Genomic DNA, 21,997 nt, shown 5'->3' on the forward strand with positions numbered 1-21,997 from the left:
AGTGCTTTCAGGTTGAAATCACTGGCTGTAGCAAGCCAATCGCACACCATTACTTTCTGTATTAGTTATCTCTCAAACATTACCACGGGCAAATCTGAATGTAAAAATAGCTGATGACTGTTTGTTTCATCTGTCTGTTACTTGACACCGCATGGTTATTCCAATACGTATGTTTGCCTCTTCCCCACCATGATCTCCGTTTGGCTTCCCCTTGCCTGATAACTATTTAAATACATTTTACTAACTTTGGATTCCTTGCTCACTTCACCTGGCCTGGCAGGTCTGTGAGGGCTCAAGGGTTAGCTCCTCCACTTTTCTTTTTTTGCTAGTGTATTTTTCAGTGATTGTTTCTATTAAGATAACCATGTTCAGAAGGAGAGTCTGAAATGCATAAATAATGGGAAGTGCTAATAGTAAGCAGACTGCTGTAAAATGTGCTGGGGCTTTAACTTAAGGGAGGAAAGCACAGCACTGTTTTGTCCCTGATCAGGAAGCTGGAGCACTGAAGGTAAGGGGGAAGCATACGGGCATTTTTAAAACCTGGAAATGATGAAGAATGATGGTGTCTGAGTGTGTGAATGTGTAAATGATCAGATGAGAGAAATCAAACAGTATTTTTTTATTTTTCTTCAGTGATGAGAGGTGGAATGTCATTTCATTTTGTCCAGCTTTTTTCTGCTCTTAAAAAATGCTGGATTGCCTCTGAAAGTCTGTGCATGGAACAAGACTTACATATATATCTGTATGTAGTGATTACTGTTTGTGACACTTGAAACTATTTGGTAAAGGGGGATGATTTTTTTTTAAAGAACACTAAATTGCTATGAAGCTCCATGTAACTGTCCTGCACATTGTGATCTAAGCAACTTTTGAGCAAATGTACACTGATTTTATTTTCCAGATGATTACTGCCAGGAGATTAAAAAAAATAATAACTCCTATGAACTTCAGTGATTTGTGTAGGGGTTTGAAGGCAACCTTTTTTTATTTCTTTTCTTTTTTTTTAACAAATAGGAAGGAAACAGTTTAAATATTTTATAGGCAGCAATTAGTACACTATAGAGCCTGAAAAAGTAAAATACTTCAAATACTTCAGCAGTGCTAAGAGGCCACTATAAATGACTGTGACTAGGACTTGTATCCACTTTTAATCACTGGAAAATTTCTTAAATGGCATAGGCTTTTCTGAGCCCAGTTGTTGCAGAACTTCTTCATCTGCCATCCAAAGGAACGACATGTTGTTATCCTACTGCAGACCTCAGAGCAAAATATGAACGGGAATAGCTGAACTGAAGCTTGGGAACCTAAATCACTTTTTAAAATGCCCTGTAAATAGGCAATCCAGTTAGTTCTGAATAGGGAAAAAAATCCTTGCACCAGGCCACAGTGGCTGATTGTGGCTGACTTTGTCAGCTCTCATTTAGAGATCCCTTATTGGTGTTTGTGGGGGAGTGAGAGGAAAGGAGAAGTGAGAAAAGAAGAAACTAGGAGTTCCTTTTCTGGGCAGACTCAAAGTTTGTGGTTCTTTCCCTTCAGTTTTTTCAGAGACCTGAACACGTAAAGAGCAAAAAACTCTCAGTTAATTGCTTGGATGATAAGACTTGTGAAAAATACTAACAAACTAGAGATTCTCAGTATATAGTGTCTGCAAGACACCTAAATTTCTCCATCCTTCCCACTGGAACAATATTTAAATTACATGCATTTTTTGCAGCATACTTAGCAAAACATTATTAACAAGTGTTCACCTATGAACTGGAAGGGCCCAGCCAGGTGGGGGCTTGCAAGTGTAACTGCATCCCTGCAGCACAAATCTGCATGCAGAGATTTCCCTCTGAAGTCTCTAACTCCTATCTGCTTAAAAATTTGTCTTATCTGTGCTTGCATTACTTGAGCCACACAAAATACAATACAAATCTCTCCAAGACCAGTAAAAAGCCAACTAAACCTATGGACCAGCTTGGGAGAAAATACCTCTGCATCAGCCTTTAGATTCTTTACTGGAGCTGGCTTTACTCACACAGAAAGCTTCTGGCAGTGGGGAATTCTGCAAGTGATTGTTAACTGTAGGCTTAGCTGTGCTGACTTGCGTGCAGCTGGGGTGTGGGGTTATGTATGTGGTCAAAAAGACTGTCTCCAGTCAGCTCCCAGAGAAACTGAGGCAGTACTGAAGCCATCAGAGTACAGCCCTTCCCTGGTCTCCCTCTTCCTGGCCGAATGATCCTCTTTAGACAGGCAAAGAAAACAGATATTTAATTATAGTCCTGGGTTTCTTTATTATTCATCTCCCGTGCATCCAAATAATGATATTCATGAAGGCATTAGCTAGTGATGATTAATCTAAATCATCCAGTAACAGTCAGACCAACCTTCCTGTGAGCTAAGCAGGTCAGTCTCACACCTACCTGCATTGCAAGTTTCAGGATTGTTTTCCCTTTTTCTTAGAAAATATGTCTCCATCTGTTTTGGCCACAGAACCAGGTAACTGAAAGCCACCCAACTCATACCTTCCACTTAAAAAAGATAGATGAGAATCCGAGAAATTTTGGGAAAACTTTCTAAAAGGGTGGTTAACATTTGGATACACCTTTACAAACAGGCAGCAAACAGCGATGCCCTGCAGTTCACAGCCACTGCAGACCCTCAGTCTCAGGTATGAATGTCAACTTAGAGCTGGATCAGACAGAAGCTGTTGCACCTTCATGTCAGCTTGGCTTGTCTGTCATCTTCACTGCCAACCATTGTACAATTCTGCACACTTCTGACTTCTGCTCTGTTGAGGTGTATTTCAGGTGTGATGACAGCATCACTGAAGTTCCTGAGAGGACTACCTTGGGCTGTCCTCTATCAAGCCAGTCACTGGCCTCTCTCTCAAGGGTGGATTCTGCTTAAAACTTGATTTTTTATTGCTCTTTCTCTCTCTCTCTCTTTTTTTTTTTTAATATATTACCCTTACAGAGTAATCTCAAGAAATGCCTTAACTTATGCAGTAGCTATAAAAGGATGAAGAAGGGCCTTAGGGACACACCATTTTCACAAGAATGAACTCATTTCACAGTGAAGAGAGAATTGGAAGGGGCTTTTATCTTGTTCAGGAGGAGCCCACTAGGTGGGTTTTTCTCCTCAAAATGAAGAAAATAGTGCAGCTTCCAGAGATAACAACTGGGAGCACAGGTGGGTGGGCTTCTCCAGCCCTCTTAAATAAAAGTCCTACTGTGAGTAGATAACTGTGTCCATTGTCCTTCAGCTGGAATGGCTCTGCTATCATTGCAAATGGTTGAGGTGCAGTTTGTCATTGGAAGAGAGATGTTAAGCAAATGGATGGCTCTGTGCTGAAGTCATATGCTCTGGCATGTATAAAAGTGTTATTTCCCTGCCTGCTGCATCACTTCTCAAGAACTGAGTACTCTTGACTGCACTTGAGTGCTGTAGCTAGGCATAGTAAAAAAATCTATTTCTGCAGCCTGAGCCAGAAAACCTTGAATACTAAGGCCTTCACCTTTTCTTCCGTGCCCAGGTGCATGTCCCAATCTCCTGGTTCACTATCTGAGCTCTAGGGGTCTAATTCTGACTGCAGGGACGTTACTAGGGCAGAGCTCTCTTTCTCTGGATTTGTTCTGCATCATGCTGGATATTACTAACAGATTGTACTAATGAGCCTTCACCCTGCCTTAATTTTCTGTAAATCCAACAGAGGTTGACTGGAGTTGATTAATTCATTCTGGTGCAAATCTGTAGTGAAGAAAATTAAACTGGGGCTTGATTTCAGTGTGTTTAGACAGTTTACAGGATATGAATGTCATCATTTGTTTCTCACGTGTGTGAAGATGAACTGTGACTAGGTATGTCAATTCTTGTTATCCATTTATGGACAGTTTCCTCACTGATTGCTCCCTGGCATTCAGAGGGACTGCCTTAGCTGCAAGGTTGCCACATGATGATATTCATCTCAGTTCAGCGTTGTAAACTCTCTGCTCTTCTGTTGTATGTTTATGTGTGTCTTCCATAATATGTTTCTTACGGGTACTACTAGTTCAATGTGTTATATACTGCTAGGACAATGTGTTATATACTGTTTTGGTTTATCTTTTGAAACACAATCTTGACATCCATTTTGGATTAGAAGTTTTTTTCTGTGAAAGTGAATGAACATCTGTGTCTCACAAGGCCTTCGGAAAGTTCTGTATGTTTCCAAAGACAAGAGTGATGTATCTGGAAAGTTTCTTTACTAATACAGCACAGATATTTCATGTTACATGTTCTGTGGAATTCACTGTGTCATAAAACTACTTAGAACATGATCCCTAGCACCTACAAATGGCTTGAATTATGTTATTTAATAGAAAATTAATAGATAGTGTGAAATCCCTGTCCAAACCCTGGAACTATCCAGAAAATATAAAGGAAAGGAGAAGGTGAGACTACCTGTAACAGAGCAATACTTGTGTTCTGCAGGCTTATTTCCTGAGACAGTATCCTGTGTGAGTGGGTGTGGGTCAGACTCTCCTTGTCCAGAGGCTTAAATGGCCCAAGTGTGAACCTGACGGTGCAGTTGGTATGGGTGAGCTGGGGCTGTGGGGGGGGGAGGGCAGCGTAAATGGGGGTTGGTTTCAGGTTCCCCAGCCTGGAGAGAGAAGTGCAGCATTCTGGGTGCTATCTGCAGGTTTCCTTGTGTAGGTCACAGAGGAGAATACATCTGGTTTCCTCTTGTGTCTGGCATACTTGCTTGTATCATTGCAATTTTCCCAAGTAGAACTGGGACTGTCCAGCATACTCCTTTACAAGATAACTAGGTCATTATACTTGTTCTGTCATCCATATTTTTCCTCTTCCCTCATCTCTAGCCGTTGCAACACTGCAGTACTCTACAACTTTGCTGTGGGAAAATCTCCTTTCTTATACTCAAAGTAACTCAAAGAAAGCTACTCAAAGAAAGTAACAACTCAGCTTTCATCCTCTAAGACTTGCTTGAGACTAAATAAAAGGACATGAATAACTACCTAGTTAGCCAAAATCCTGTCAGTGCTCTGGGAAAGGGCTGTGCCAATACAGTGTCAGTCATCATTTCAAACTGATGAGGAGAGCTGGAGTTTTCACAATCTCAGAAAGAGATATGGGTGTCAGGAACCTGAGGAGGAGCAGGGGGCTTGGCAGTAAGATAGTCACCTGCAAATCTGCATGATTTTCACTACATAATGTAGTGCTAAACTACATCACCACAGAGTTGTAGGGTTTTATACCATAAAGCTTTTTCCATGCTCTTGCAGCCGCTTGTGATAAGCTAATATGCTCTAGAAAGGGCAGTAGGATAACACTGTTTTTGCCTTAACAGTCAAAGGTTAGGCTCCTCTTGTTGGATTCAGGAAATACAGATTAGGTTCCTTGGCCTGCCACAGATCTTGGGAAAATTAGTTAGTTGAAGTTGTGTGTTTGCTACTGAAATATAAATGAGATAGAAATCCTTCTTGTAGCAGGAGAGTTTCTATGGATAACCATGAAGTGTACACATACCATATTACTGGGGAACTGTATAAATATCTCAGAATATGATGACCAATCTAGTTGCAGTGTCCTTTTCCAGTCAGACATTTAATGCCAAGAAATGTACTGTTTGGCTTCACTTCTTAAATGTCATTTGTTTGTGCTAGAGGGAGCATCATGCTTTTGCCTTGTGATTCTCACAGAGTTGTACTGTTTGTCAAGTGCAGCACCTGCCCTTCTCCCGTGTCAGTTATGTGCTTTGCACCTTTGCCTTCCTCCATCCTTTTTGTGTTTTAGTGACTCTTCAAAGACAGGGGACAGGGCTCAGGTGGTTGAATAAGTGAGCAGGAAGTTGCAAGAAAGCCTCAGTTAAAATGCAACCCTGTCTGAGAGACATCTTTCTTCCAGACTTGACAGGTCTATTGACAGGATGGGGCATTTAGAGGATGCTGGCAGCCTAGAGAGCAGCTGGAAATAACCACTGGGTCTTTGTCATTTAATCCAAAAAGGAAAGGTAGAGAGATTTGCCAAGTTTCTCCATATGTATTGCAAGGAGTCTCTGTTCCTTCTATTTTTCTTCATGTCTCAGTGCTTGAAGGTTTGCAGCCTGAGCGCAATAAGCATTCCAGCTGAGGCCTTGGAAGAGGCTCCCTCTGGGGGCAGAACAAAGAGCAGAATACATATAACATCATCATCATTGCATTCATGCTTCTACCAAGTTGCAGCAGTCTTCTTTGAGCTGCAGCTCTGATGAGTCCCCAGTTCCAGATAACAGAAACACCAGCCTTAGTAGAACTAGCGGAGAGAACAAGGCTTCAGCTTTTTTTTTTTTCCTTCAGAAAAGAAACCTATTTTGATCAAAGAAAATAAGTCATATTTATTTTAACAGTATTTCCTCTAGAAAAATAGTTAGATTAGATTTTCATGATCACTTGGAGTATTTACTTAGGGAAACTTCAAAACAAGATCACACTCCCTGTTACAGCACCATCAGAGTATTTTTTGATGCAGGAAATAAAATGAGCATTTTTAATTCAAGCAAAACTGCCCTCTCTGAGTTAAGGACAGTAATAATAGACAATTTTAACTACTCATATATATTTCGTGCTACTTCTCATAGCCTGTAACGTCACAGGGTGACAATTCAGATTGCTAACCAGCTCTCCTAATCCAGTCTGGAATTGCACCATGTCTACCACACCGCTCTCAGATCTAGATACTCTGGTTATAGTTGCAGAAAATACTAAAATTACCACAGATACATTGCTATTGCCAGAATTTCTAGGAGAGACTATTTGGTAACATAGCAATTTACTGTAAGTTCCAAATTCTATTCCTTTACATATTGATCTGAATGCCACACGGGGGTGAGGACTGGCTCTGGAGAGATGCTGGGTTTCTCTTTACTATGGCTACAGTTACTTAGGTAGCATTCTGGATAATGTGCCAGTGTCGGCTTAGGAAGTAGATGTATTTTGAGTCACCAATTCTGTTCTCAGTTATTCTACTGACGTCAGTAACATGACTCTAGATTTATACGAGTGTAACTGAGAACAGAAGTTGGCCCAAAGTCAAGAACAGTGTCTCCTCTTCTCTGGACAAGACAAGCTTTTTGAGACACAATTGCTAGGCCAAATACTCAAGGGGAATGCACCCCCAGTCTACACTGACTGATCTTTGCAATGATCAGATGCTGGAATAGCTGAAGTCACCTTGTTCTACTGTATTAATTTCTGTCAGTCTTTGAGGTCTTCACTGTAAACTATGCACACCTAGTTCTCCATCTTCTTTCAGCTGGTGCAGGTATTTGTACTCAGCCATGTAGTATCTCTTTTAGCAAGAAGGTGAATTCACTTTTTGTATGTCCATTATGAGCACAAAGCATAACTGAAAGTGATCTTGCTGGATGAGAGAAATGAAGACTTGTGCTAAGAGCTTTCACCTTTTGACTACCTTAATCCAGAAATTGCCTTTCCTGATGATTTGGGAAAATGTGGCTGGAGTGACACTGTCTCCTTTGGCAAGGAGCTCCCCTCCTTGCTGAGGATACTGTGATCCTTCCCACAGAGCATACATCCTGAGTATTGTTCAAAAGAAGCAGTGCTCATGGAGATGCCTAGGCAGCAGGACAGGTCAGAGGGAGCACTTAGCTCTGATGCAGCCTAGGATGACCAACCCATACACTCTTGGCAGCCCACGTATCCAGTAGTCGTTGATCTCTGGGTTTGGGGCTTCCTTGTGGATGAATGCCATACAGAGAGCACCACCTAAAGAAAACAGCTCACAAAGGTTAAGAAAAAAAATAAACCTTCCCTTCCCATGCTCAGAGATGCAGTGCTGCTGACTTCAGGCTGCTATGTAACTCACAAGGGCGCTGCCAAAATGCCACTGAGATGGCAAAACATTTCAGCCAAATAGCAGCCCAGGGGGGGTGTGGAGGAACAAACCATGCCTTCATGTATTGCAGCAGCAGTGATGTCACACTCTACAGCCAAGTTTGCTGGTTCATCCAGCTCCTGCCTAGTGAAAACAGTTGACATTCGCTCTGTGCCAGGACAGGAATAGTCTCTGTAACTTAACCTCCTCATCACAACTTGCTAGGCACTTAAAAGAGCCACTGAAAAAGCCTCCTTTTTAAAAGGGAAGGGAGAGTAGTTGATAAGTAAGCTCCTTGAAGTCTGTACATTTGTGCAAGGTTTTTCGATAGCCTATGGAAACACCTGACATGTTCATCAGCTTTTCCCAAGCAGTTTCAAATTTTTAGCCTTGCTTTTCACTATGTGGAAAAAAAATAGACTGAATTCGTGTATCTGAAATCTTAGAACCGGGTAAATTCTGAGCTAAGCTCAAACACTGCACTTGGCTTGCAGACTGCTATGTTTGTCCACAAAAAGCAGAGAAATACGATTTTACCAGATTACCAAACTGTGAGTAGTTTATTTGCTCAACAGTTAAGAAGTTGCTATCGTACTTATGCAAGTGACAGGCAGACAGTATAGTGCTGTTGGTTCAACCCAGTCCTTGTAGTGATTTACATCTTGAACTCTTGATGTGGATGCATTTCCCACTTTAAACACTACACTGCCCAAGTACTAATATTATGACCAGCCAAGACAAGGATCTTCAGAAAGGTTTCAGAAGCAGTCACTGTTTTTCTTTAGTCAGTGGCACTGAGTTGTTTTTATAACAGTGACTCCATCTAGGAAAATAATTGCTGGGATTGCTTCATGATCCCTGTGTTTATTGTTACCCTACTCACTTTTCAGCAAATGTTCTCAGTTTACAAGGGACAACATGTCTCTTCAGACCTCTGTCCATGAGATCTGAAAGCCAAACTTCTTCCTAGTTCAGACATCACCACCAATAAATAGTGATAAGCATTGTGCCACTGGAATTTAGTCAACAGCTCTGTTGGTGAGTGAGACAGAGTATAATCATATGCTCCCACGGCTGTGTTAGCTTTGCACAATTGAGAGAAGCCACAGAAGCAGTGAAATCATAATTTAACCTCAGTCCAAAGAGATAACTGATCACAGATCTCTGTGGTGAGGATGTTCTACATCTGTCCACAACCAAACATGGCATTTTTCTGTTTCTTTGCTTTTATGTATGTATTTTTTAGCCAAGAGATCTTGAAAAGACCATGAAAAATTCTGATGGGTACAGGCTTGTCCTTAAGTTAACAATAACAGCCATCCTTTCTCAGATAAGGCGTAGGTGACCATCTTGCTCCTTTGTCCAGTTTGTTTTACAGCTGCAGGTTTACATGAAAGTTTCCTCGGGGAGGGAGGGCTCTTATTTCAGGAAAATCTACCGTACCTACTCCTGTGTCCTATTTGCCTCACTTTAGTTCCAGGCAGTTCTCTCCCTGTGGGAAATAAATACTATCTTACAAGGGATAGGCAAGCTAGCCTGAAATCTGTGGGGCTCTACACAGCTAAATGGAAGCAGCTGTATGTGTCCACCATAACTGAGCATAACTTTAGCATCCTCTGATTTGTGTGTTGAAGCACAAAGATTCCTTGTTTACTGCTCCTCACCATCCCATCTGTCCATGTTTCCTCTCCTTTACAGAGGCAGAAAAAAGGATGGGCTTTCAGGTCTCAGCTTCTTTAGTTCTCAGTCCAGGTGATGGACATTTGTCTATCCCCATTGGCAGCAGAAAGTCAGATGCAGCTGGAGTGGAAATAAACGTTTTCCTCTGCAGTCCCTCTGGAAGGGGGTGGCACAGCTGGGAGGCAGAAAGCAGCAGGGAAGGAGCCATCTGGCATAACCCCTGCTGGTCTCTGCTGGGGCTAACGGAGTGTTGGAGGTTGTGCCAGTTATTTGCTAGGAACCTGATTGCACTCCACAAGCTACCGAATCACCAAATTATCAGGTTATTAACACTGTCTCTCTTATGGTAAGAAATCCTTTAAGTCAGTCCTGAAATGCTTGTAAAATGTGAATGAACAAATGAATGAATGAGTATAGCGTGTGCAGATATCTTCTTGCCATGCAAACAAATGTCTTCAGTGTTTTCAAATTGCAGAATTTGCTTAAGATCAAAAATGCTGGAGGTTGGAAACATCCCAGTAAACTACTTCTGCCGAACCTACATCATTGGATTATTTTTGCCTCCTCACTAAAGATGGGTGGAGATGAAGCCAAATGCAAGCAAAAGAGGAAGTTCTAGAGATGAAAAGCAAAATTGGCAGGTATGCACCTGTATTTCCCTCTCGCATTACAATTAATCACCTCAACAAATATCAGAATGGCCTTTCTAATCTCTTATTCTTGTTGCATTGTACACAAAAATTATATGGGGTTATGGAAGCAAAACAGAGTTTTGAAAAATCTTTGTACAAGGTAAAAAAGGAAAGCTGGTTTTCATTTTGGTGCAAATCTATTGTAGTTCTATCTGAGTCATTGGGATTTTATGACTGGGAGATCAGAATCAAGATTCACTATGATAATTTGAGTTCATAAATAGGTTGGCTGAATTTTTTAAATAGAAAAGGAAGGTAAGGATTATTTTCATTTGAAGGACTGTGTCTACCTCAGCTGAGTAACCCCAGTTCCTCTGATTTTTCACACTTGCTAGCACTGAGTCATCATGGGGAAAGACATGCCCTTTCTAAGAGTCTTACAGATCTGAGCCAACGTGAAGTCGTGCATCTGGACAGCTGAGGGGCTGAATTCTATATTTCATTGCTCAGTTCTGCAGTGGATCCAAGCTCTATGTGGGGATAGCCCCCACCTGTATAGAAGATGGATGCTACTTCAGAAGGGAACTTGGGTGTTTCAGCTCATTACAAGTTAATGATGCGATTCCACTGGGAAATGGGAAATCAGATCAGATTTTCTTTAGGGTGTTGGTTTTAACCAACAGTTAGTCAATAGCCTGCTCAAGCCATCAAGTGTGAGAATACTTATCTAAAGAGTTTAGAAAATAAACTGCGGAGGGTTTAGAGTATACATTTCAAGCATAGCTGAAGGGTCTATTGCTTGTATTCATTCCACCCAAGGATTCCCCCACTCTGTCTCTGGACTGATGTAAAGATAGACCTTGATTTGGGCCCTGCCTTCACATTGCAATCAGAAATTAATGGAACACTGATATTTTATAATTGTGTTGAATGGGTTTCCATTCACTGTCATCCGTTCTGGCAGTGAAGCCAAGTGTTCCCTACACTCCTTTACTGGGACTGATAGAGTCCCCTAGGCACTCCTGCCTTCTGCTGGCTAAACTGATAATAGCAGCCTCTTCAGTTTCCATCAACCCAACTGCGTCTGAATATGGGTGGCTAATGCATATTCCCTCAACAGTTTTTTATTTTTTTGGAACACGCTAATGCACAGCAAACTATTTCTTATTATTTTTTCACGCTTTACTTGCAGTTCCTTTCTTTTTTTCCTCATGCTCGGGGTAATTATCAAAGCAAAGCTCAACTGATACAGTGTTCACCTCTGTAGACGTAGTATGCACGGATGTACACTGACATTCTTTTTTGAAATAAGTTTTCTCACTGCTAATTCTTCCCAGACAAAAAAAGGCCAGCCTTCCCAGCCTTTGGAAATGCTGGAGGTGTACAAAAGGAAGTACTTGAAATTTGGCTATTGAGTCTTTAAGCGCTCTAGTAAGTATTCTGATGTGAAATCACTTTTAATGGTCTTTTCCAGTGACTAAACTATCTTTTGTAAACTACCCCCATTGACTGAAACTATTATTATTTTTCGTACTGTTGAATGTGTTCCTAGCATTTTTTCAATATATGTAGCAGCAATTTAGTCAGAATATATTCTAGATAGATCAGTCACTTTTTTTAATAATCTTACTATATGAAAATTATAATTCATAATTTTTGCCTTTGCAGAGGAGAAAGATTCTTTCACCTGTTCCGTAAGATGAATGAAGGGGTTGGATTAGATGATCTCTGGAGGTCCCTTCCAACCCCTACAATTCTGTGATTCTGTGAATATGCAGAAGCACTGACCGGAGGAATTGCTTTATGTTCATAAATTGCAAACGACTGGAACTCTCCAACACAGTCATCTGTGCCTGTTTGACACCTGGCATTAATCCTTTGGATAATTCATTCATGACTCCCGTGAACAATGCAGGGAAATAAGAAACATACAGAAGGACAGAGTGACTCCTCAAGTATTGGGAGTCTCCTGGATGACACAGACCGAGAGGTGAGCAGCCTCACAGACCGGGCCTTCAAAAGTCTATGTGTGGCAGAACTTGAAGATTCTTACAATGAACCAGATCTTGTCCTTTCACCTGACTTCACCCGCCAGTTCTCTGCTAAATTTCATCCAGGGGCATTAAACCATGCCATCAAGCTAACGGCAGGCTGTAACAAGCTAGCAGCAAGAAACAATGATCATGCAATATGGGCTTCAACATTCCAGCAGTTACCAAAGTGTGCTCCAGAAGAGAAAAATAGTGCTAAGAATAACACCCTTGGTATGGAAAAGAAAAAGCTGAATTTGCCAGTCCCTGGTCCAAGGAACAGTAAACATGTTTCAAAAGTGTCTTCTCTGATTAAGACATTTGATAAGACTGCAAACCAAGGGTCAGGAGATTCCCTGATAGCCAGTAAGCAGCCCATTAAAAATAGCTTTCAAAGATGTAAATTAAATCATGAAGACAATATGGCTTGCTGCAATAACACAGCCACTTTAAACACCCACAAGGAACTGACTGAATTTTCTGAGGACAGTCAACGTAGCCACCATGTCAGTGGCAAACTTGAGACACAGAAAAGACCTAATAAAGTAGATCTGAGTTATTGTAGTTCTGATGGTTGTTATCCTGTGCTGATTGAGATGTCAAAAGTAGCCAAGTCAAATTTTTCTCGTTCATCTAAAAATGCTTTCAAAAACAAAAATTTGAAAGTTAATGAGCCAGCAAAAAAAGGCAATTTTCTTCACAGTGAGAATAGTGCTTTTGAATCCTGGAATGTCCATCATAAAAAATTGTCTGAAAAAGAGGAGCTTGTTGATCCAGTAACAAAAAAGGAAACTCTTACACAACTTGAAGAAGCACCTTTTATTAAAGGATCCCATGCAAGTGAACTTAAATTGCCACCTGTCAAGGCCACTGTCACTAAGAAGCAGAAGAAAGATTTTCGAATGGAGACAACTCCACCAGAAACTGCTTTCAGTGTCCCTCTCCCACCTGTATTTGTACCTCAGGGTCCCCTCCCTTCAAGGACTGATTTTCCTGCTGCTCTTCCTCCCGTACCCCCACCTAGGATCCAGGTGCACCAGGATCCTCCTCAGCCACCCTCAGTCCCTCAGCCACTTCCTCTCCCAGCTCCCACCCATCCCCCAACACCGTCCATCCATGAAGCCCCTCCTGTACCACCCCTGCCACAGCCAGCTCAACTTTCCCCTCCTGCCATGTCCCAGACCTCTATCTCACCTCAGTCTGTGTCCTATAGGATGGTTTCCCCCTCACCTCCATCCCAGGCACCTGTCCCACCCCCACGAGGGCTTCCAGACACCACAACAGAAGAGGAAGCCATCAGTCCACCCTGGAGGAGACTGAGGGCTACAAAAGGAGTATCAGAGAGGAGACCGGCTTCAGAGGAGTTCCCAGCCAGCAATGAAACATGTTTACTTTCTGAAAAAGCTGATCAGGATGTGACTCCTCTGATTAAAAAGGCAAGTGCCCCTGGATCGACCAGTCCAACTTTTAACATCACTAAACTCTTAACACCCATTATACCACCAAAACAGGAGATGGACCCCATGGAAAGTGAGCTGATCCTGCTCACACCTCCTCCCACTGAGAGCGTGTCAGAGAGAGACAATGAGGGAAGTGTGTTTAGTGATTACAGGTCTCGGGATAGTTACAAATCAAAAGCATCAAGTCTGTTATTCAACTTGAAGGACGTGCGTAAACGTGTTAAAAGCATTTATACCCCGTCTCCTCTGTTAAGAGTCTTGGAGAATAGAAATAAGACTAGGGAAAGCATGCTGGAGAATTTGCAAGAAAAAAATAACATGAAGATGGCAGAGAAAGATGAATTGAGTGATATAACTTCTGTATTGTCTGAGAGTGTTCATGAAAAGGACAATAAAACTGATTTAGCTGGACACTTCACAGACAATTACCTGACTTTGAGTTCACCCCAGACAACAGCAGACTTTATATTTCACCAAACTGGAGACAGTTTGCAGCAAGATCATTCAACACGTGAAGATCTGATTAAAAATACAAGGGATAATGAGAACCACCCCTTGTTAGGGCATCAATGTGAAGAGCCCAATTTAAGAAAAACTTTGCCTTATTCAGCAATGGTACTATACAGTAGAGACAATGCAGATACAACACCTGGACAGCCCTTGAAAAATTCCAGTTTCCAAGCTGAGGAAAAGGAAAGACAGGCAGGTAAACAGAGTGAAAATGTTGCTGCCAGAACACTCCCAAGCCAACTCTCACCAGCAGAGGATGTGTTTTACAGTGACATCCAAACCAATATGTTAGTCACTGGCCATGAAGCACAAGACAAGAAAAGCCCTAGTTCTTCTGAGCAATCTTTTGTCTCCACCGTAGAGCAACCTTTTCAGGAGGAGCCACTTCCATCAGAGCGCCTGGTGCAGAAAGAAAGCCAGAGGAATAAGGCTGAAATGAGCGCAGAAAGTAAGAAAAGCCACGAGGAAGGAGGAAAAGCAGTTGGGGAAGATGAATTGCAATCCTGTGCAACAGAGAGGAGGGAGGGTATGGTTACAGAGGATGAACAAAGGAGCATAATGAAAGAAAAACTAAGGGAAGAGAAAAAGGAAGAGGGCAATGGCATGGATTCTGCTTCTGAAAGGATGAAAGATGCATCCACTCCAAGGTCTGAAGAGCCACAAACCCAACCATCTTCAAGTTCAGCCAAACCCTGTCTGTTTATGATCAAAAATAACACATTCAGGTCCCCTCCAGTAATAAGAGCTGTCAAGTTGCCACTGTTTAGATCCTTTTCTCTAGATGATACAGTGAGCAGCAGTTATAAGGAAATGGAAGGTAGATCTGTACCCCCAACAGCACACAGCAAGCAACCCCGGGACATGCTGCATAATCCAGAGCAAGGCTGGTTAGCATCCACATGCAGAGGGCAGCAGGAAGTGAGGGAAGGAGCACCCAACAGAGGAAGAGATGCCAGTGAGTCTGGATCTACTTCAGCAACAGTGGACCCCAATATTCTGGAAGATGCAGAGAGCTTTTTGTTAAAGAAGCTGATGGAAGAAGGTGAAGAGACTTGTGCTTTATTAAATGAAGTTGGGAAAATGAACGAGGAAAGTATGTGCAAGGATAAAGAGAAGCCCCAGATTAGGAGGTCAAGACACAGCTTAACACAGCCAATTTTAGGTCTGGAAAATGACCGATTACAAAAGAGCCCCAGCCATCCCACAGAAAGAAAGGCAAATTACTTTAAGAACCATAATTTATTTAATCGCAGAGGTGGTTCTTGTGCAAAAAAAATAATAACTACAGAAACAATTTCCCCTGTCACTGAATCCATATCGGAGGACCATGCATATTCTTCTGTATCTCACGAAGCTTTAGAGAACATGCTAGATGTGGAAGGTACACAAGTTTTGTTAAACAGTCTTGAATGCTCTGCTGTTACAAGCCCCAGGTCAGGAAGCACAGTGCACTCTCTAGTCAGTTTACCATCAGAGAAACCAACATTTTCTAGCCTTGGAGAGACAGAGAGTTCTATAGACCCTGCCTTACTAAATATGGCATTGAAGAGTCAGTCTGATACGTCTGCAGAAGAAATATTTAATTCAACACAGAGGCATCTTCTACTTGATCCTGCAGGGGAAGCTGAGAGACTGGGACTTGGGGAGAGAGGAGCAGGCAAGCCACCCGCTGTGCCACCGAAAACAGAAAAGGCTCTGAGGCGGGCCAAAAAGCTGGCAAGCAGGAGAAAGAAAATAGAAGAACAGCAGAAAAAACATCAGACAGAGCACACAGATGGTGTAGGGAGAAAAGTTTCTCATTCTGGATACACACTAGCATCTCCCTCACCGCTGGGGTATTCTATCCATCCTGCTCCTCACTCAACTTTTACTCCTACAGAAACCAGTATAAGAAGACTTAGTGGAGTGTCTGCAGTAAGCCCTTCACCTTCTTTGACCCAGCGTAAACTTCTCCAAGACCCTGATTCTGGCCAATACTATGTAGTTGATTTACCAGCTGAAGTTAATTTAAAGACATTTTATGACCCAGAAACTGGCAAGTATGTTCAAGTCTCAGTCCCTTCCTCAGAAGGAAATGTATACCAGCCCTCATCTTCAGAAATTAGGAATTCTCCTTATGCCTCGTACCCTAGAGCACTGCCTTTGCCAGCTTCATCTGTGGCACTGCTGAAGTCACCTTCTCAGCTCTCTGAATCTACCTGGTTAATGCCAGCCATAAAAGGAGAACCAGCAGAATTACCAAAAGATGGCCAACAGGACTACAGAGATGAAGAAGCTGTGGAAACCCAGTCCTATATTGAACCAGACTCTTACTCCTGCAACCAAGATACTGAAGAAACTAATATTTGCTTAGGAAAGGACATGAGTCCAACCCCAAATACAGCCCTAGTGTCTCTCACTAATTTAGATGATCTTTCTGCTGAAGGAGTATCTTGAAAAATGAAGTAACAAAACATGCCAGCTGGTATTTTGTTTTTAAGATCCATTTGGACAGACACATGCACTCATGAGCACATACAGGTTTGATGTTTGTACAACACTTTTTGTCTGAATCTCACTGCAGTATGGGGGGAGGAAAACAAAAGGTGACCATGTTGAAAGATAAGAGGAGATGATCACTCTGAAGATGTATAAAATTGAGTAAACCTCAAATCATCAGTGAGATAAAGGGGCAATGTCAGCTAAGCAAATAAATACAACAGTATGAAGCCTCTGCTTGTTGCTGCTGCTGCTTTGCCATTATGATGGCTGGGATTGCCAAAGCAAGTGTCCTTTTGCCCAGATGTGTTGCGTGATACATGACAGAAAGTAAAACCTTTGAGACAATCCTGTTCATCCTGAGATCTAAGAGAGATGCCACATCTCCTGAACTTTCCTCACTCACTGCCTTTGAACTGTATTGACAGGTAGAAAGCTACAAACATGCCACAAAACTGAGATTCATTTTTTGCGCACATTAACCAGATGTTATGGACAAGATTGTATACTGAATGCATAATACAACAGCCATACCAAAGAAACATTTAAACAACCAGAATACAGTTGCAGCTGCTCTTGACTTCTTATATACTTTTGCAGTGTCCACTAACATGCTGCTGAATTCTCTATATTTGTTGATAATTTCCAAATATGCTCCTCTATCATCTGGGGTTATTTAAAAGGCAACTTTAAACTTCTACTTATATTTGGCCCAAAATATTTTGGTAAGGAGCAAAGTTGAATGAAATCCCATAACAGTATTTGATTTTTTTTTTTTTGTTAGGATGAGAAGGCCTTTGCTTGATATAATTGAAATGCTTTTTGTTTTGGTTCGGTGTTAGGCTCCCACTGAAATACAATGCTAACTTTTAAAATCTGAAAAATATTTTTTCTTAATTTTGTTTTCATGCATTCTGTGATTTAAAAAAAAAAAAGAGAGAGAGAGAGATACAACATCCAACGCATTAATTTCTGAAAAAGTGCTTTTGGGATTATCCAGATTCTTTGAAAGCTCTGTATCAAACTATAACTCATCTTTGCTTAAGATCTTTTTTTATCATCACAGATAGATAATAAGAGAACCATGGTGAAAAGATTGAAAAAAACCTGAATGTAATGTGTCTGCTTATAAATATATATATTTGGAGTATTGGTTTCCCTTTTTTTCCTGTCTCATGTCATAGTTTTCCTTTATCAAAATTGAAGCACAGGAGTACTTTAATGCCTTCAGACATTAAAATTTAAAAATCAGCTTTGACTTGGAACTCAGAAAATCTATTCTCCAATAGAACAGGGCTCATTTTGGAAGGAATAAAAAAAATAATTTAAAAATCATTTACCAAGTTGTTAAATTAAGATAAATGTGTCCTATTATGAATATTTTTCCTTTATTTTGATCACAAATATCTTACCAAACTGACACGGCTCAGTGTGCAGAGAAGCACAGCAGGCAGGGGGGCTGGGGCCATTGCTTTCACCTCTCCATTCTTTTGCAGTTTCTATTCTGTGTTGTATTTCTGGGTGCCCTGAGGTTTGGTTGCAGTGATGGGCCTTCCTTGCTATGTGACAGGAACAAACACAGGACCAGAGAGGGGCCAAGGTGTCCCTCAGCTAGGCATTGTCAGCAGAACCTCCTCACTTTGAGCCTTCCTTTCCCGGGAAGCCCGCATGTCTCTCATTCTCATTGTCACACAACAGATGGGGTCTGCCAATCTGCTGCCTTTACTCAGTTCCAGGAACTCAGCTTTCCTCATGCAAAATGCTGCATTTATTTATTTCAGAGAGGCAGCCAAGTTGAAAGATCCCTTCCCTGAGTATTCAGGGCCTTGGTAACCATCTCTCCAGGAACATGTGTCATCACAAACTCCATGTTTGCAAATAATTATTAATAAATAAATAAATAGGGATTTGTTTTATAATACTGGGGTGACTTCTAGCCAGCTTTTTCATTGCAATTACATCTCACTGTAGCTTTATCTCCAGTTATGCCCACAAAACTGTTGACACCAGCAAAGAATGCATGGGGTACATAACCATAGGTCTGGGAGCTGCCCTGGACATGACTTCCTCTTGCTTTCTGCCCCTCCTATAGAGGTGTGGGCAGGCCAGATGAGTGCACCCCAAGCCAGCACCACAGCCATCTGTACCCCACCGTGAGGGCTGCAGTCTTGCCAGAGGCCCTGCAGGTAAGGTGCCAGCTGCTGGTCCAGCAGTTTCTCCCCAGTTTCTCTCATTGCCTGTTCCATTACAAAATACAGCTGAGACTCTTCTGAAAGGTTTCAGCTCTGTCTTTGTATGCACTGGCAATTTCATTCAGATTCTCTCTGCTTTGAATTCTGACTAGCCAAGCAGTCCTTCCTGACCATGAAAATGTTAAGACAGAGCACAAGCAGGAAAATGTACTAGGTATGATTTACCAGAAACACTTGCAATAGATTTGTACCTCTTTGGGAGGCATACTCTGTTTTCTTCCTGTAAAAATAAAGACCTCTATGTTTGACCCTCTGTCTCACTCAAAACCAATATCAGGAGCTGGTGATACTGTGTGTGATGGGTTACATGGGCTCTGGTGAATACACTCAAGTGTGTAATTTGGAGCAACTCACATCAGTCATTTTTACTAAAGAAACTCTGTTTTAGAGCCTTATGCAAGATAGAAAGAACATGGAACACTCAAGTAAACATTAACGTGATTTTTGTGTGTGAAACAACATTATAGCAATAGAGGTCAATGATTAATTTATTTGGTCTTTAGAAACATTATTTCAGTCTTGCAATGATCTTACATTTACCGCTGCCCCCTGATATTGAAAATAATAATGTAATTATGGGGTTTAAGTGGATAGGGAATGGCTGAAAATGACCTGTGGTCTTCCCTTGCTTCTTTTTGATATTCTCAAAGTTTTCATGATGTTGACTTTCTACATTAAGTAGTCAGGTCTTCAGTACTCTATGGGCAATTAGAGACCTGTTTCTAATATGTTACTCAACATACTTAGAAAACAGCATTTCAATAGTGCAGAAGAGAAATTATTTATGTCCCAATTGCTTAAAGCTCTCTGTTTTTATTAAAGCAGATTTAAGTCAGGCCTTTGGGGAAGCAGTTTCCCATGCTAAAAATTCAGCACCTTTTCATGTCAAAGTCCACTAGCAAAGATTAATAAATGAGCATCTGAGGTACTTTGAAAGGAGGTAGGTAGGATGCTGTGAGAAGTAGGGATGGTCTTTAAAATTTTTCTGGCAATGGAAAGAAGTTAAACCTCAGCAAAAAGTCAAGTGTTTAAATGTAGGGAATGCTTTGAAAAGCCAGGGCTTGTCAAAGTCAAGCTTTCCTTGACACCCTTAACTCATCCTTATGCTTACTTGGCCAACCTTTTTCTGGAGTTCTCAATGCCCACACCCACCCATTCAGTGTCAGACCCTCAACTTGTCTCAACTGACCCTCCAGTTCCTTAAAAGTTAAACACTGAAAACACTAATAATAATAATAAATGGGCACTTTGCTTTTTCCACTATGGCAGTAGCAGCCCTTATAGTCACCAACAGTATGGAGCATTTTATGAGCATATGGTAAGCTCAGGTGACCCTAACCAAGATCTTATTTACATTGACAGAACACAGATAGCATGGATGCACTGAGACAAACAGGGATCCTTCCTTTTATTCCACGTGCTGATAAGGTGCAGAAGATGCAAAATAGATCTGGTCAAATAGAAATCTTTTCTTTGGCCATGCTGATATTTCATTGGCCACACTAAGAAAGTCCAATAGCATTATCAGTTTATGCTGAGCACTGCCTGGATTAGGTCTCCTGGGACAGCATCCCTTCTCAAGGAAGGTGATGGAAGCATTTCGAAACTATTCTTTGCCAAAATTGGCTGTGGCTTGTTTGTGGTTTTTTGTTTGTTTGTTTTTTCCTTTTTCTTTTTTTTTTTTTTTTCCCAAAAGAAAAGTGAAGGGAAGATATTTGCCTCTTTCCACATTCTTGTCCAAGAAAGAAATATACCTGGGGTGCCCCCATTCCTCCTTCTGTCCTGCCACAGGTGTGAGCAGCTGCGCTTTCCATTCATGAAATCCCTGCATTATCAACCTGGAACAACTAAACAGCAGTAAACATCTCCCTTTAGCAACCAGCTGAGCCTTCACATACACCAAACAAGGTCAAATGCCAGCTAGAGTACTGACGCCAAGACCTACTAACACGCACTGGCTCCAACAGTTTCCTAAGAGCTGCATGCTGCCCTGCTTCATTACAGTTACCTTGGTACCTGCCCTGCAGGCAGCAAACCCCAGCCTCCTGCTCACAGTTGTGTTTCTCAGCTGCCTTCTTGTGAGCTGAGACATTTCATGGAAAAAAATGAGTAGTTCTCACTTGATACTGACATGCTTTTATGTGGCTGCCACCTCTGAGCCACTGCAGAACTCCCTCTGGTGTTGAGCTGCCTGCATCTCTGTGTACAGCTGCTATGAGACCAGCTCTGTGCAGGCAGTCTTGTTATCGGCGCTGGGGTCTGCTCCTGCTGCTAACCAAACACATTTTCAAATGCTAGAGGAACCCGGCTGTGGTTTTATATCCTTCTGGGCATCCATGACAAGCTTAATGGTGTGCAATATCTCTGTCCCTGGAGGATAGTAAGTGAGGTTATCTGATCATACTCAGCAGGACACTAATCATGTGGTTTAGACTTGTCAATGTTTAAGCTTCTCATCTGAAGAGCCCAAACAACAGCCTGGTCTTTGAAAAGCTTCCGGCCACACATGCACTGTAAGAGTAGCATTGATGTAAGGTACATTCACACTGTGCTTGGAGCACATCTTCAGGCAGCTGAGGTTTGTCAGCAAAACTCGGCTTTGTACCGTGGCAGTGAGACCATCCTCTAAGTTCTACCATTTTGGTGAGACAAAGACTTCGTATGTGTGCCTACATCCATACCATGGATACTTCTGGACAACACAGGGAAAGGACAAGTAGCCCTGATAAGAAAGGAGGAAGCCTGTGATGTTCAGAAGCCACAGGTAGAGCTATATGGATACTCAGTGCATGTTTGTTATTCCAGCTAATACTAAATCCAGCCCAAATCAAAGTGAATTCTCACTTACTCACTCTTAACTTCCCACCCCCCTCCTCCAGTCCCTCCCATTGATGGGAATGCAAGGAGCTGAGCTGGGGAAGAGATGGTCACAGAAAGAGTGGAGGGAGGATGAAGGCATAGAGGAGCAGAGGGGTTAACAGATATTTGGATTTTTTTTTTAATGAGGACATTTGATAAATGCAATCCTCCTCTCTAGCAAGTTTCTCATGGGCTTTGTTAAACCACGGCCCAGATATATTTTGGTAAGTATGTACAAG

The 21,997-nt window shown here is 41.7% G+C and overlaps 1 protein-coding gene across 1 annotated transcript; it reads left to right on the forward strand.

The window, feature by feature from the left end:
• The first annotated feature begins 268 nt into the window (after window positions 1–268).
• CUNH10orf71 (chromosome unknown C10orf71 homolog) lies at window positions 269–17,423 on the forward strand. Its single transcript, XM_065746153.1, has 3 exons — window positions 269–508; window positions 10,013–10,178; window positions 11,838–17,423. Exon 3 carries the CDS (start codon window positions 12,079–12,081, stop codon window positions 16,603–16,605), a length of 4,527 nt encoding a protein of 1,508 aa, XP_065602225.1. The 5' UTR covers window positions 269–508; window positions 10,013–10,178; window positions 11,838–12,078; the 3' UTR covers window positions 16,606–17,423.
• Window positions 17,424–21,997: the final 4,574 nt, after the last annotated feature.

The sequence above is a fragment of the Cyrtonyx montezumae genome, unplaced genomic scaffold (assembly GCF_038088225.1).
Source record: "Cyrtonyx montezumae isolate F1298 unplaced genomic scaffold, pur_monq_1.0 scaffold_4, whole genome shotgun sequence".
In the NCBI taxonomy this organism is placed as follows: Eukaryota; Metazoa; Chordata; class Aves; order Galliformes; family Odontophoridae; genus Cyrtonyx; species Cyrtonyx montezumae.